We start from the raw sequence: 17,645 nt of genomic DNA on the forward strand, positions 1-17,645 counted from the left end.
ATGGATCACCTCACACCTCCCAACAATGTGACTGGATTTATTCTCTTGGGACTCACGCAGAATCCACACTTGCAGAAAATACTCTTTGTGCTCTTTTTGTTCATTTTTCTATTTACTGTGCTGGCCAATCTTCTCATTGTTATTACCATCTCCCTCAGCCCCACACTTTCGGCTCCCATGTATTTCTTTCTCATATACTTGTCCTTTATAGATGCATCCTACACCTCTGTGACCACCCCCAAAATGATCATCGACCTGCTGTACCAGAGGAGAACCATCTCCTTGGGTGGCTGCCTGACTCAGCTCTTCATGGAACACTTTCTGGGAGGATCAGAGATTATCCTCCTCATTGTCATGGCCTATGATCGCTATGTAGCTATCTGCAAGCCCCTGCACTACAAGACCATCATGCGACCGGGGCTCTGCCACCTCCTGGTGGTGGTGGCGTGGATAGGGGGTATCCTGCATGCCACTGTGCAGATCCTTTTCATGGTCAAATTGCCCTTCTGTGGTCCCAATGTGATTGACCACTTCATGTGTGATCTCTTCCCTCTGCTGAAACTTGCCTGCAGTGACACCTACATGCTGGGAATGGTGGTGGCAGCCAATAGTGGGGCCATGTGCTTGCTCATTTTTTCCATGCTACTCCTCTCCTACATAGTCATCCTGAGCTCCCTGAAATCCCATGGCTCCGAAGGTCGGCACAAAGCCCTCTCAACATGTGGCTCCCACTTTACTGTAGTTGTGCTCTTTTTTGTGCCTTGCATATTCACCTACATGCGTCCTGTAGTCACCTACCCTATGGACAAGTTGGTGACTGTGTTCTTTGCAATCCTCACTCCCATGTTGAATCCTATCATTTACACAGTGAGAAACACAGAAGTGAAAAATGCCATGAGGAGTCTGTTGAAGAGGAGGATAACTTAGTCTGTTCCTAATGCCAAGGAAGGGATGGTTTATTTAATAGGGAGGATTCTATCTGTTGTACAGTGTGAAAGAGAATAAAAGATTTTGCAGATCAATAGTGTAAAAAAAAAATTCCTATATTCTAACACTGATGAAGCACTTAACAGTGGCTAGGCCTTTTGATAGGTGCTTTTGATAGCTTTTAATGTACTTTATCAAAGCCACAGTGTTCACAGATTCAAAAAAAGAATAGAAAGAACAACTATAAATCCCTAGTTTGTTTATTCTAGAGTATTTTTTTTCTCCAAGTCTTATGTTACTTTACTAAATTTTTCACATTTGTTACTTGACTGAAATTTTTTATTCCATGCGATTTCTTTTTTTCTTGACCTATGGTTAAGTCAACAAGAGAATAGAAATTCTTAGGTAGATATATCAGAGGGAGCAGTTGGGGAATAAAAGAATGACTCCTGATTTTTTTTTAGCCTGATGAATGTACCAAAGCAAAGAGGACACCAATGAAAGGAATAGACTAATTCACAACCTCTTTCTGTTTGTTTTGTTTTAATTTTTGGCACAAAAAATAAACTAGAAATATTGAAATTATTCTCAATTTGGTCTTTTTATTTTTAAATGTTCTCATAAGTCACAGTTTTTATCGTTTTTGTTTTGTTTGTTTGTTTTTTTACTGTAAAGGAAACCTTTTCTTTTTCCTTACCAAGACTTGAACCATTTGAAGCAACAACAGTAAACATTGTTTTATTTAACCTCAACAAAAGGGCATATGGTTAAGTTTTAAAAGTTTTGCTCTGGAGGTTTGATACCTACATATATGTTACATAAACATGTTATTATTTGTCAGGCATATACACCTCAGGTGATTTATCCATGTGGAAAGCTGATAATTCCAATATTACTGTCCTCATTTACAGAGAAACAAATAGGTAACAAGAGAGGCTTACTAAGTCACTTGCCTCAGGTCAAACGTATACGATTTACAGGTATAAAATTCAAGTCCAGCATTGGGGAGGGTATGTGCTTCGGTGAGTGCTGTGAAGTGTGTAAATCTGGTGATTCACAGACCTGTACCTCTGTGGATAAAAATATATTATATGTTTATAAAAAATAAAAAATTAAAAAAAAAATAAAATATCCTACTGGAAAAAAAAAATCAAGTCCAGGTCTTTCAGATCTCAGTCCTACTTTCTTTCAAATAAAACACAGTTGCCTGGAATATTTACATATATATTTATATACATATATATGTCTATATTATATATTTATGTCTATAGATAATTAATTCTTCTTCAGTATTTTATTTTTTTAAGATTTTATTTATTTATTTGAGAGAGAGAGAGAACATGAGAGGGGAGAAGGTCAGGGGAGAAGCAGACTCCCCACAGAGCTGGGAGCCCCATGTGGTACTCGATCCCGTGACTCCAGGATCATGACCTGAGCTGAAGGCAATCGCTTAACCAGCTGAGCCACCCAGGTGCCCCTTCTTTTTCAGTCTTAATGATTCCCTCTGTTTTTTAAGAAATATGGTGTCAAATTTGCTAAAACCTTGTCTCACATGTAGAGACATATTTAAGCAGCAATGCTCCTCTCTGCACATGGTTAACGATCAGGTCATTCTCCATGACTATACAACACTTTATGAGACTCTGACTATAACATTCCAGCCCGTGTTACTTCTCACAAATACTCCTTTCTCAAACTCACTTGTCATCTGGAGCTATTTCTTAACTGACAATACAGTAATGCCAGAGCATGGTATACCTGTTCTTGGGGGTAACTCTGTGTCCTAGCTGATGCATGGCTATCTCAAATCCTAAGACAGAGAAACTTGTCCCACAATGTCCAGGCCTGGAAGATGATTTAACAACACTTAGTTTACCAAAGATGATCAAGTTGGCATGTGCTGGTGAGAATTAAACATTTCAACAGAATCCAAATGAAATAATGTGTGGTTTATTTTGACAGTTGGATAGGAGCTAAGGCTAAGCCAGGGATAAGGATAGGAAAAGTATTGAGTAAATATTATTTCTAGTTTAAGACCAAAGAGGGGATTTTAAGAGGGAAGCTAGGACCAACAATTGTGCCTTAATGGTAACTGATGTGAGAAGATGAAAAGGACACAGATTATAAACTGTCAACAGCAAACGTGGAAGGCATAAGAACTGAAAGAAGAAATGTAAGGCAGTCTGATGTTCTCAGTAGATGGAGTCTTGCTGATTTGTGAATAATTTTAAGAAATGTTAAGATATTCCTTTGTAAAAGATCTCATCATCAAGATCCTCTTGTGAAGGTAAAATGCCATCTGATTATTTCTCAGATTTAAAACAAAATGGAGAGGCTGTCTTTTTTCCATTGGACATTCTTTCCTGCTTTGTCGAAGATGAGTTGACCATAGATTTGAGGGTCTATTTCTGGGCTCTCTATTCTGTTCCATTGATCTATGTGTCTGTTTTTGTGCCAGTACCATGCTGTCTTGATGATGACAGCTTTGTAATAGAGCTTGAAGTCCGGAATTGTGATGCCACCAACGTTGGCTTTCTTTTTCAATATCCCTTTGGCTATTCGAGGTCTTTTCTGGTTCCATATAAATTTTAGCATTATTTGTTCCATTTCTTTGAAAAAGATGGATGGTACTTTGATAGGAATTGCATTAAATGTGTATATTGCTTTAGGTAGCATAGACATTTTCACAATATTTATTCTTCCAATCCAGGAGCATGGAACATTTTTCCATTTCTTTGTGTCTTCCTCAATTTCTTTCATGAGTACTTTATAGTTTTCTGAGTATAGATTCTGTGTCTCTTTGGTTAGGTTTATTCCTAGGTATCTTATGGTTTTGGATGCAATTGTAAATGGGATTGACTCCTTAATATCTCTTTCTTCTGTCTTGCTGTTGGTGTAGAGAAATGCAACTGATTTCTGTGCATTGATTTTATATCCTGACACTTTACTGAATTCCTGTATAAGTTCTAGCAGTTTTGGAGTGGAGTCTTTTGGGTTTTCCACATATAGTATCATATCATCTGCGAAGAGTGATAATTTGACTTCTTCTTTGCCGATTTGGATGCCTTTAATTTCCTTTTGTTGTCTGATTGCTGAGGCTAGGACCTCTAGTACTATGTTGAATAGCAGTGGTGATAATGGACATCCCTGCCGTGTTCCTGACCTTAGTGGAAAAGCTTTCAGTTTTTCTCCATTGAGAATGATATTTGCGGTGGGTTTTTCATAGATGGCTTTGATGATATTGAAGTATGTGCCCTCTATCCCTACACTTTGAAGAGTTTTGATCAGGAAGGGATGCTGTACTTTGTCAAATGCTTTTTCAGCATCTATTGAGAGTATCATATGGTTCTTGTTCTTTCTCTTATTGATGTGTTGTATCACATTGTCTGATTTGCGGATGTTGAACCAACCTTGCAGCCCTGGAATAAATCCCACTTGGCCGTGGTGAATAATCTTTTTAATGTACTGTTGAATCCTATTGGCTAGTATTTTGTTGAGTATTTTCGCATCTGTGTTCATCAAGGATATTGGTCTATAGCTCTCTTTTTTGGTGGGATCCTTGTCTGGTTTTGGGATCAAGGTGATGCTGGCCTCATAAAATGAGTTTGGAAATTTTCCTTCCATTTCTATTTTTTGGAACAGTTTCAGGAGAATAGGAATTAGTTCTTCTTTAAATGTTTGGTAGAATTCCCCCGGGAAGCCGTCTGGCCCTGGACTTTTGTTTGTTTGGAGATTTTTAATGACTGTTTCAATCTCCTTACTGGTTATGGGTCTGTTCAGGCTTTCTATTTCTTCCTGGTTCAGTTGTGGTAGTTTATATGTTTCTAGGAATGCATCCATTTCTTCCAGATTGTCAAATTTATTGCCGTAGAGTGGCTCATAGTATGTTCTTATAGGAAAAAAGACAGCCTCTTCAATAAATGGTGCTGGGAAAATTGGACAGCCACATGCAGAAAAATGAAATTGGACCATTTCCTTACACCACACACAAAAATAGACTCAAAATGGATGAAGGACCTCAATGTGTGAAAGGAATCCATCAAAATCCTTGAGGAGAACACAGGCAGCAACCTCTTCGACCTCTGCCGCAGCAACATCTTCCTAGGAACAACGCAAAAGGCAAGGGAAGCAAAAGAAAAAAATGAACTATTGGGATTTCATCAAGATCAAAAGCTTTTGCACAGCAAAGGAAACAGTTAACAAAATCAAAAGACAACTGACAGAATGGGAGAAGATATTTGCAAACGACATATCAGATAAAGGACTAGTGTCCAGAATCTATAAAGAACTTAGCAAACTCAACACCCAAAGAACAAATAATCCAATCAAGAAATGGGCAGAGGACATGAACAGACATTTCTGCAAAGAAGACATCCAGATGGCCAACAGACACATGAAAAAGTGCTCCATATCACTCGGCATCAGGGAAATACAAATCAATACCACAATGAGATATCACCTCACACCAGTCAGAATGGCTAAAATCAACAAGTCAGGAAATGACAGATGCTGGCGAGGATGTGGAGAAAGGGGAACCCTCCTACATTGTTGGTGGGAATGCAAGCTGGTGCAGCCACTCTGGAAAACAGCATGGAGGTTCCTCAGAATGTTGAAAATAGAACTTCCCTATGACCCAGCAATTGCACTATTGGGTATTTACCCTAAAGATACAAACGTAGTGATCCAAAGGGGCACATGCACCCGAATGTTTATAGCAGCAATGTCCACAATAGCCAAACTATGGAAAGAACCTAGATGTCCATCAACAGATGAATGGATCAAGAAGATGTGGTATGTATACACAATGGAATACTATGCAGCCATCAAAAGAAATCAAATCTTGCTATTTGCAACAACATGGATGGAACTAGAGCGTATCATGCTTAGCGAAATAAGTCAAGCAGAGAAAGAGAACTATCATATGATCTCCCTGATATGAGGAATTGGTGATGCAACACGGAGGCTTAAGTGGGTAGGAGAAGAATAAAAGAAACAAGATGGGATTGGGAGGGAGACAAACCATAAGTGACTCTTAATCTCACAAAACAAACTGAGGGTTGCTGGGGGGAGGGGGTTTGGGAGAAGAGGGTGGGATTATGGACATTGGGGAGGGTATGTGCTTTGGTGAGTGCTGTGAAGTGTGTAAACCTGGTGATTCACAGACCTGTACCCCTGGGATAAAAATATATGTTTATAAAAAATAAAAAATTAAAAAAAAATAAATAAAATGTGTTAAATTCTAAAAAAAAAAAAAAAAAAAAAAACCAAAATGGAATTATACTTACCCTGGGAAATTAATGAGATAAATAATATTAGGATCTGTTGTACAAAGATACTTTACCTTATAAGGACTTTAATTTTTTTATTAATTTTTTTTTTAGAGAGAGAGAGTACACATGTATGTGCATACATGATTTGGGGAAGGGGCAATGGACAGGGAGAGAATCTTAAGCAGGCTCCACAACAAGCATGGGATAGCTTATATGGGCTTCTAGTTCTGTTAAAATTTCAGGCATTAAGTGAAGGAATGGTCTAACCCTTATTGAAGGCTATGATGCATACATTTTGATAGGGCTTCATATGCTAAGTCTCTTAATGTAATAAGTTTTAATAGATAGATCTCTATGCCTTTGATAAAAAAAAATAAGACTGAATAAGGGTTAAGCCACAATAGCAAGTCTTTTAGACTCTGCCTTCTCTCCCCATCCCACTTCACAATAATCTTTGCTAGCATAATGTAGAAACACCCAAACATAGAACTATTCATTGGCTGCAATGTGAAGATTGTCCTTGAGGTATTCTGTCCTTATTTTGGGCTTCACTTTCTTCCGTTCAGCTCTCCCCTGAGTTCTGCTTCCCAGGCTTTTGTACTTTCCTGATTCTTCTTGGGTCAGAGGAAAGCCACTTGATGATCTGATTTCTACCAATGTAATTCCCTTCATGGATGTCATGTAAAGTGGATGTCATGGGCTCAGGAAATGCAATTCAAAAGGTCACATTTGAAAGATAGTGACATATGGATGAGAGACATTTGCAGGAAAAATAACTCAATTGTTGAGAAGACTGACAGTCTGGGTATGAGGGTCGCACTATGAAGAGCTAAATGTCATTTCTATAGGGCTTTTTCTATTGCTAGTCCATAGTCTAAATTTTTATTACTTGAAAATGGTGGCTCCAAGGTCAATTAAGTGTAGGAAATTCATATTTCATTCATTCCAATAATTCTGTTGAGTGCCTGCAGTTTGCCAGAGAGCTTCTGGGGGCTTGGTATAAGGTGTTCAATAATACGAACAGAGGATGTGTTTATATGGAACTTAAATTCCCATGAGGAACAGATGGTTAATAAGCAAGTTAGAGAAAGGAAGGGAGTTGGGGGAAATTGGAAGGGGAGGTGAACCATGAGAGACTATGGACTCTGAAAAACAATCTGAGGGGTTTGAAGTGGCGGGGGGTGGGAGGTTGGGGTACCAGGTGGTGGGTATTATAGAGGGCATGGATTGCATGGAGCAGTGGGTGTGGTGCAAAAATAATGAATACTGTTATGCTGAAAATAAAAAATAAATTAAAAAAAATAAGCAAGTTAACTCATGAGTGAAAAATGTAATTGTGTTAGTAGTAAGTATGATGAACAACATTTTATTCAGGGGGCGTTGCAGAAGAGAAAAATTGGAAATGGATGTGTGTGGTTGTTTGAAGCCCAGGTACAATTTTGCTTAAGCTCAAGTTTAATCACATTATTTCCCCCAACCCTTTTCTTCTTATAAATAGGTTATCTAACACACGAATTTGCAGTGGGCACTGGGAACCATGCTGTAAATGTTGCATATCAATATTTTTCACTATTGAAGGTGAAAAAAGAATGAAGTCTATAACGCCAAATATTCTAAATGGAAAACATGTTATTTTGGAATAATAATTGTTATGGAGCAAGAAAGAATGGAGTCCTTATTTTTTCTAGCTGAGGTACATTATTTAATCCTTAATAACAGCAGGTTTCCTGCAGTAGGATATGACACAATTTTAATAATAGTCTTACAAGATGAAGGCGACACCAAGCTAAGTGAGAACAATTTGGTCCCAGGACTTGCCTGGTATATTGACTTTTCTTTATCTGTGTCATTAGGCAGATGGATTGCTGTATGGCCATTCTGTTACTGAAGAAGAGAGTTTACTTGTGGAGCAGATAATTGAATGGTTAATGGTAATGCCAGGATCTGGTGGTGTGTTTGTGGAGCATCAGCCTGGCCTGGATCCAGTGAAGCTCTGCCCCTGGGAAAAACGCATCACTGCAGGGATGGGATAGGAATTCACTGGTATGGTGATTAGCTCCTGTCAGTAGAGACACAGCCTCCAGGGCATGCACTTGGAATGATGCAAGTCTGCACATTTTGAAATTTGGTGCCATTTGAAAATGTCACCCTGCCCTCTTTTAGCTCAAATTTATTATGTGAAGGAAAATATCTTACTAAATAGTGTTTCTTCTAAGATGTGAGTTGGAAATGGTTTACAAAATAAGCTCAAAATACAGCCAAATGGCGGGCATAGTTCCATAAATTGTTTGTAAATAGATTATCTGCCCCCACCCACCCCACAACCTTTCCCATTTCGGTGAAATTTGAATTCTTCTGCCATCTACAAGGTTTGTTACCTATTTAAGCCCTTGGACACTCAGAGCAACTATTTTAAATCTTTCTTTAAAAATCATTAGACATGGGCGCCTGGGTGGCTCAGTGGGTTAAGCCGCTGCCTTCGGCTCAGGTCATGATCTCAGTGTCCTGGAATCGAGTCCCGCATCGGGCTCTCTGCTCAGCAGGGAGCCTGCTTCCCTCTCTCTCTCTCTCTCTCTCTCTGCCTGCCTCTCCATCTACTTGTGATCTCTCTCTGTCAAATAAATAAATAAAATCTTTAAAAAAATCATTAGACACTCTGAACCTATCAAAACAAATTCCCATTAAGTGCTTAGATGATTTGTTTTCAGAACAGGTCCTGATTTACTTGTATCTGCTAAGTTGAAACTCTAATAAGTAAAAACATATATCTCTTTTGTTGATGAAAGTTCATGTAAGCAGATCCTGGATGGGGCCAGAACTTTGGTTACCTTGACATTATCCTGAAATATTTATTGTATTCTGTCTGCCTTCTACTTCCTGGGACCGGTCAGTTAACTGCCTTTTGGAGGTCGCAAGGATGACATCAGGTTGACTTCTGGAGGTAACCTGAACAAGTTATTTGAGTATTAAACCATCTTCTTATTAATTTGAAATACTATTTTTAAAATTATTGAAACAACTGAATCACTTTACATATATACACAATTACATATGTACATATATTAAGTATAATTGTACTTAAAATGTATCAGTAGGTCATCTGTTTTGACTATACTCACAAACTGTGCCTTTGGATAGAAAGCCTTAAGCTATCAACACTTTTGGGATGGATTTACTTTAATCACTCTTTGAAATTATCAAAATTTAAATGTCTGCCTAATGCAGGTCATGAGCTTAACAACTATAAGAGTGTGTTTGAAAGCAGTGATTCAACATTGAACTAGGAGTCCAAGGTATGGCTCTGCCATATGGCTCTTGGGTTTGGTTAAAGCCTGTCTAGGAGTAGAAAAGAGAGAGCTGAAAGACAATAAATATGTGGATATGTGAGCCTGCATGTTGGAGGAATAGCAGCCAGGCTCTGGCAATGGCAATCTCTCATTTCTGGATGCAGGATTGGTACCACCATTGCCTGGGCCCAAGGATCAATACTGCTTTCTTTGTATGAATTCAATTTCATGGTTTAATTAAATTTAATTAAATGACCTGTGTGTGCACAGTGCAGCATTAGGAATTTGTGAAAATAGATAAATTAGCTATCCTTAAGCATCCACATAAGGAGATAGAACTAACCTGAAATTTAAAAAATGGCTAGGAAGTCAATTGAATTATTGCTGATATGCACCCTATGTTTATCGTTACAAATATCTAGGATAGTGATGGTGAAAGGGACACTGGGAAGGAAGTAAGGCTGAAGGAAGTAGAATGGATTTCTTGACAACAGATGGCATACACAGAGGCAGGAGGAAGTCAGGAGTTTAGAAGAATAGAAAATAATCATGAAAATTTTGTTAGTCTTCCCAAATATTCTCATGCTGGTACTTCTTTTGGTGCTCATGAAAGTATTGTGAGGGAGGGTATATAACTCTTAGAGAGGCTGTAGAAGATGATGGTTAGTAGCTTGTGCTATGGATTTGCTCAAAGACTCACCCAAAGTCCCAAGCTCTCAAGCATTATCCACTGCATCAGAGAATCAAGATAATACCATTCCATGTCTCATAAGTCTTTTGTGGGACATAAAAGAGGAAATCATGAAGCTCTTAGCACAGTACCCTGAAAATAACTCCACAACACATACTAACTTTAACCATTATTACACTGTTTAATTTTTGCAGGATTAAAGATTATATTAAGTCAGTAAGTATCATAAGTGGGACAGAGAGTGAAGTTTATTTGCTCTGAACCCATGGCTTCTCACTGTACTAGAGAGAACAAAGTGTGTGTTCTGGTAGTAAAAAATGGACTTGATTTCTGTGAAGGAGACATACAAAAAAAAGTGAGGTGATTTCTTTTTTTTTTTTTTTTTAATTTTTAATATTTCTTTTTAGAGTAACAGTATTCATTGTTTTTGCACCACACCCAGTGCTCCATGCAAACCGTGCCCTCTCTAATACCCTCCACATACTTCCTCCAACATCCCACCCCCCGCTCCTTCAAAACTCTCAGATTGTTCTCTAGAGTCCATAGTCTCTCATGGTTCACCTCCTCTTCCAATTTCCCTCAACTCCCTTACCCTCTCCATCTCCCCCTGTCCTCCATGCTATTTGTTATGCTTCACAAATAAGTGAAACCATATGATAATTGACTCTCTCTGCTTGACTTATTTCACTCAACATAATCTCTCCCAGTTCCATCCATGTTGCCACAAAGTTGGGTATTCATCCTTTCTGATGGAGGCATAATACTCCATAGTGTATATGGACCACATCTTCCTTATCCATTTGTCCGTTGAGGGGCATCTTGGTCCCTTCCATAGTTTGGAGACCGAGGCCATTGTTGCTATAAACACTGGGGTACAGATGGTCCTTCTTTTCACTACATCTGTATCTTTGGGGTAAATAACCAGTAGTGCAATGGCAGGGTCATAGGGAATCTCTATTTATAATTTCTTTTTTTTTTAAATTTTTTTTATTTTCAGCATAACAGTATTCATTATTTTTCATCAAACCCAGTGCTCAATGCAATTCGTGCCATCTATAATACCCACCACCTGGTACCCCAACCTCCCAAACCCCCACCACATCAAACCCCTCAGATTGCTTTTAAGAGTCCATAGTCTCTCATGGTTCACCTCCCCTTCCAATTTCCCACAACTCCCTTCTCCTCTCCAACTCCCCATTTCCTCCATGCTATTTGTTATGCTCCACAAATAAGTGAAACCATATGATAATTGACTCTCTCTGCTTGACTGATTTCACTCAGCATAATCTCTTCCAGTCCCGTCCATGTTGCTACAAAAGGTGGGTATTCATCCTTTCTGATGGAGGCATAGTACTCCATAGTGTATATGGACCACATCTTCCTTATCCATTCATCCCTTGAAGGGCATCTTGGTTCTTTCCACAGTTTGGCGACCATGGCCATTGCTGCTATGAACACTGGAGTACAGATGGCCCTTCTTTTCACTACATCTGTATCTTTGGGGTAAATACCCAGGAGTGCAATTGCAGGGTCATAGGGAAGCTCTATTTTTAGTTTCTTGAGGAATCTCCACACTGTTCTCCAAAGAGGCTGCACCAACGTGCATTCCCACCAACAGTGGAAGAAGGTTCCCCTTTCTCCACATCCCCTCCAACACATGTTGTTTCTTGTCTTGCTAATTTTGGCCATTCTAACTGGTGTAAGGTGATATCTCAATGTGGTTTTAATTTGAATTTCCCTGATGTCTAGTGATGATGAACATTTTTTCATGTGTGTGATAGCCATTTGTATGTCTTCATTGGAGAAGTGTCTGTTCATATCTTCTGCCCATTTTTTGATATGATTGTCTGTTTTGTGTGTGTTGAGTTTGAGGAGTTCATTATAGATCTTGGATATCAACCTTTTGTCTGTACTGTCATTTGCAAATATCTTCTCCCATTCCATGGGTTGCCTCTTTGTTTTTTTGACTGTTTCTTTTGCTGTTCAGAAGCTTTTGATTTTGATGAAGTCCCAAAAGTTTATTTTCGTTTTTGTTTCCTTTGTCTTTGGAGACATATCTTGAAAGAAGTTGCTGTGGCTGATATCAAAGAGGTTACTGCCTATGTTCTCCTCTAGGATTTTGATGGATTCCTGTCTCACATTCAGGTCTATTATCCATTTTGAGTTTATCTTTGTGTACGGTGTAAGAGAATGGTCGAGTTTCATTCTTCTACATATAACTGTCTAGTTTTCCCAGCACCACTTATTGAAGAGACTGTCTTTTTTCCACTGTATATTTTGTCCTGCTTTGTCGAAGATTATTTGCCCAGAGCATTGAGGTCCATATCTGGGCTCTCTACTCTGTTCCACTGGTCTATGTGTCTGTTTGTATGCCAGTACCATGCTGTCTTGGTGATCACAGCTTTGTAATAAATCTTGAAATCAGGTAACGTGATACCCCCAGTTGTATTATTGTTTTTCAACATTTCCTTAGCGATTTGGGGTCTTTTCTGATTCCATACAAATTTTAGGATTATTTGCTCCAGCTCTTTGAAAAATACTGCTGGAATTTTGATCGAAATGGCAATAAAAATATAAATTGCTCTAGGCAGTATAGACATTTTGACAAAGTTTATTCCTGCAATCCTAGAGCATGGAATGGTCTTCCATCTTTTTGTGTCTTCTTCAATTTCTTTCATGAGTGTTCTGTAGTTCTTCGAGTACAGATCCTTTACCTCTTTGGTTAGGTTTATTCCCAGGTATCTTATGGTTCTTGGTCCTATGGTAAATGGAATTGATTCTCTAATTTCCCTTTTTGTATTTTCATTGGTAGTGTATAAGAAAGCCACTGATTTCTGTGTATTGACCTTGTATCCTGCCACATTGCTGAATTGCTGTATGAGTTCTAGTAGTTTGGGGGTGGAGTGTTTTGGGTTTTCCATATAAAGAATCATGTCATCTGTGAAGAGAGAGAGTTTGACTTCTTCATTGCCAATTCGGATACCATTTATTTTTCTTTGTTGTATGATTGCTGTTGCTAGGACTTCTAATACTATGTTAAACAAGAGTGGTGAGAGTGGGCATCCTTGTCATGTTCCTGATCTCAACAGGAAGGCTGCAAGCTTTTTCCCATTGCAGATGATATTTGCTGTGGGTCTTTCTAGATGGATTTTATAAAGTTCTGGAATGTTCTCTCTATCCCTATACTTTGAAGTGTTTTAATCAGGAATGGATACTGGATTTTGATCTTTTTCTGTATCAATTGAGCTTTTTCTGCATCAATTGAGAGTACCATGTGGTTCTTCTCTCTTCTCTTATAGATTTGTTCTATTACATTGATTGCTTTGTGAATATTGAACCATCCTTGTAGCCCAGGGATGAAACCCACCTGGTCATGGTGGATATTCTATTTAATGTGCTGTTGGATCCTGTTTGCTAGGATCTAGTTGAGAATCTTAGTATCCATATTCATCACGGATATTGGTCTGAAATTCTTTTTTTTGGTAGGGTCTTTGCCTGGTTTGGGGTTCAGGGTAATCCTGGCTTCTTAGAAAGAGTCTGGAAGTTTTCCTTCTGCCTCAATAAAAAGTGAGGTGATTTCTATTCGTAAAGTCTTGAATGTCTGATTGAGGTATGTATTAGTGGTCGATAAGAACTGTGATGAATTTATAGACTTTAAACAGAGCAGGCATTTTTATCTATAATAATGTATTATGCTTTTTAATACCTTAAGTCCTAAGATGGCTCACCGAACATCTGTTTGGAAGTGTGAAGATTTCATGCAGGTATTTCTGAACTGCTGTCTTTGAGAGGGACAGAGTCCCTTAGTTGGCTTCTTCAAACCCCCAACTTACCAGTCATCTACCATATATGCCTCTTCTCTAATAGAGGAAATGGAGCCCCAGAATGCTGAACAGTGTCACAACACACTCTAGGATTTAGAGGAATAATTTGAAATTAAAACCAGCTCTCCTGATTCTGAGACTATGTTCCTTCTACTTTATTAGAGATACTAAATTTGTATCAAAGTTCTTGGGCTATAGATTGGGGTTAGCCCATATTGTAGACTGCAAACAGTGTCCCGGAAGCTGTGTACCTGGTTTAGTAAAAGAGATAATATGAAGAGCATGTCTTTGGGTTTTAGAGGAGCCTAAGAGAGCCTTATTTTATATGCCCATTTAAAGTAGTGGTCTCTAATGTGTTCCCACCCAAGGGCAGACAGCCTCTGCTAAGGATCCAGAGCCAGGAGAACTTTACTACTGGAGCAGTACTTTTCCTGTATCATTTGGGATCAATTAAGATGGAGCTGTTATGAGATTATACTGTTAGCAGGTGGTGGCCATATTAGTGGCTGGAGAAAAAAGCAGGTCAAGAGGGTCTGAGACGCAGTGTAAAACTTGTCCAACACACTTAGTGATTACTAATTAAAAACAATATTCCTTTGTAGATTTTCTATCTCAGAGTGGTGTGCTTATATCAGCCCATAGTAAATGAAGAATCCAAACAATGTGACTGAATTCATTCTTTTGGACATTACAGAGAACCCGGAGCTGCGGAAAATACTCTCTGCTGTGTTTCTAACCATGTATATGTCCACAGTGTTGGGAAGCCTACTCATTGTGGTAACTGTGATCACAAGTCAGAGTCTGAGATCACGTATGTATTTCTTCCTTACTTGCTTGTCCCTCATGGATGCCACCTACTCTTCTGTCATTGCTCCGAAGATGATTGTGGACTCTCTCTCCAAGACCACTACCATCTCATTAGAAAGCTGCCTGATCTTCGACCTCAGCCGCAGCAACATCTTCCTAGGAACAACGCAAAAGGCAAGGGAAGCAAAAGAAAAAAATGAACTATTGGGATTTCATCAAGATCAAAAGCTTTTGCACAGCAAAGGAAACAGTTAACAAAATCAAAAGACAACTGACAGAATGGGAGAAGATATTTGCAAACGACATATCAGATAAAGGACTAGTGTCCAGAATCTATAAAGAACTTAGCAAACTCAACACCCAAAGAACAAATAATCCAATCAAGAAATGGGCAGAGGACATGAACAGACATTTCTGCAAAGAAGACATCCAGATGGCCAACAGACACATGAAAAAGTGCTCCATATCACTCGGCATCAGGGAAATACAAATCAAAACCACAATGAGATATCACCTCACACCAGTCAGAATGGCTAAAATCAACAAGTCAGGAAATGACAGATGCTGGCGAGGATGCGGAGAAAGGGGAACCCTCCTACACTGTTGGTGGGAATGCAAGCTGGTGCAGCCACTCTGGAAAACAGCATGGAGGTTCCTCAAAATGTTGAAAATAGAACTGCCCTATGACCCAGCAATTGCACTATTGGGTATTTACCCTAAAGATACAAATGTAGTGATCCAAAGGGGCACGTGCACCCAAATGTTTATAGCAGCAATGTCCACAATAGCCAAACTATGGAAAGAACCTAGATGTCCATCAACAGATGAATGGATCAAGAAGATGTGGTATATATACACAATGGAATACTATGCAGCCATCAAAAGAAATGAAATCTTGCCATTTGCAACAACATGGATGGAACTAGAGCGTATCATGCTTAGCGAAATAAGTCAAGCAGAGAAAGACAACTATCATATGATCTCCCTGATATGAGGAAGTGGTGATGCAACATGGAGGCTTAAGTGGGTAGGAGAAGAATAAATGAAACAAGATGGGATTGGGAGGGAGACAAACCATAAGTGACTCTTAATCTCACAAAACAAACTGAGGGTTGCTGGGGGGAGGGGGTTTGGGAGAAGGGGGTGGGATTATGGACATTGGGGAGGGTATGTGCTTTGGTGAGTGCTGTGAAGTGTGTAAACCTGGTGATTCACAGACCTGTACCCCTGGGGATAAAAATATATGTTTATAAAAAATAAAAAATTAAAAAAAAAAAAAAAGAAAAGAAAGCTGCCTGACTCAGCTCTTTGCAGAGCATTTCTTTGGTGGTGTGGGGATCATCCTTCTCATCGTGATGGCCTATGACCGCTATGTGGCCATCTGTAAGCCTCTGCACTACATGACCATCATGAGCTCTCGAGTGTGCTGTCTGCTGCTGGGAGGGACCGGGCTAGGGGGAATTTTCCACGCAGCAATACAGCTTCTCTTCATGTATCAGATACCCTTCTGTGGCCCCAATATTATTGATCACTTTATGTGTGATTTTTTTCCCTTGTTGAAACTGGCCTGCATGGACACGTACACCATGGGTCTCTTAGTCATCCTCAACAGTGGGGTGATGTGTGTGACCATCTTCCTTATCCTCATCACCTCCGATGTGGTCATCCTCTGCTCCCTGAGGTCTTGCAGCTCTGAAGGGCGGCACAAAGCCCTCTCCACCTGTGGCTCCCACCTCACTGTTGTCATCTTGTTCTTTGTGCCATGCATTTTCCTATATGTACAGCCTGTGGCCACTTACCCCATAGACAAGGCAATGGCTGTGTCCTTTACCATTGTTGTGCCCATGTTAAATCCATTGATCTACACCCTGAGGAATGCTGAGGTAAAAAAATGCCATGAGGAAACTGGTGAAACGAGTGACCCTGGATGTCATTGGCTTATGTGCTAAGGAAAGATTTTTCCTACAAGGACAATGAGTTCCTTCAAGTCTCATTCATTCCAAATCATTGGGTACCCTAGAGCCAATGGCATCTTTTATGTGTGCCATTCAGATTAAGATACTATAATCAAGTTATTTCTTAATTCTCTAGTACATTTACTACAACCTTGTTTTTAGAAGACTCTGGGAACCCTTTTTCCTCTTCCTTTTTTTTTTTTTTAATTAATTCAAGTCTGGTTTTCAATAATTCCAGTCCTGTTTCAGCGCTTTTGTTTGTTCTTGGTCTGCTTGCTGCTGAACTTCTCTCTCCCAGAGTTATTGCTTGGCTGGCTCCATCTCATTTTTTTTTTTTTTTTTTTTTTTTTTTACCTTCTTATGGTAAAGTTTCCACATCTCTTTAAACAAGTCTCTCCTGATGCTTTTCCCTGGGCATTCCCCTTTGTTATTCTCTGCCTCTTCATTCCTGGATTCATTTTACTTGTTTTCATTTTGCCTCATGTCAAAAGAGAAGAAAAAGCCCATGGCAGCATAAATAACTGGTTGTGAGTAAAAAATTTAGGAATATAATGTTTCTGTTTTAATTTTAGAATTACAGAACTGGAAGGATCTTAATGATATTCCTAGCCTCAAATGTTTGTACTCTGTTTGGGAATTTTTCTAGTGTCAAAAGTAGATCCAAAAGCTCCATCTTCTATTACATAGGTAAGAGCTGTTTTTATCATTTGTGTTGAAATTATACCTGTCAGTTTGAATGCAAATTTCTTCTCTTAACTCTTACAAGTTCATTCACATTAAATAGCTTTCTTGTTAATCATATTACTTCAGAGTTCAGTGTCTGTATTCTTTTTTTTTAATTTTTTAACAATTTTTTAAAGATTTTTAATTATTTATTTGACAGA

General features: G+C 38.9%; 1 protein-coding gene and 1 pseudogene across 2 annotated transcripts; both read left to right on the top strand.

The window, feature by feature from the left end:
* On the top strand, window positions 1-1,503 carry LOC309872952 (olfactory receptor 4C3D-like; the record flags this gene model as incomplete). The annotated part of the gene is made up of 1 exon (XM_082747921.1): window positions 1-1,503. The coding sequence occupies one exon, from the start codon at window positions 1-3 to the stop codon at window positions 925-927; it is 927 nt and encodes a 308-aa protein (XP_082604047.1). The 3' UTR covers window positions 928-1,503.
* Window positions 1,504-14,644: 13,141 nt separating this feature from the next.
* Window positions 14,645-16,783, top strand: LOC309840350 (olfactory receptor 4C6-like; annotated as a pseudogene). Its single transcript has 2 exons — window positions 14,645-14,916; window positions 16,089-16,783. The product of its transcript is annotated as an olfactory receptor 4C6-like (transcript).
* The last annotated feature ends 862 nt before the right edge of the window (window positions 16,784-17,645 follow it).

Source organism: Mustela nivalis (assembly GCF_964662115.1).
Source record: "Mustela nivalis genome assembly, chromosome: 9".
Lineage (NCBI taxonomy): Eukaryota > Metazoa > Chordata > Mammalia > Carnivora > Mustelidae > Mustela > Mustela nivalis.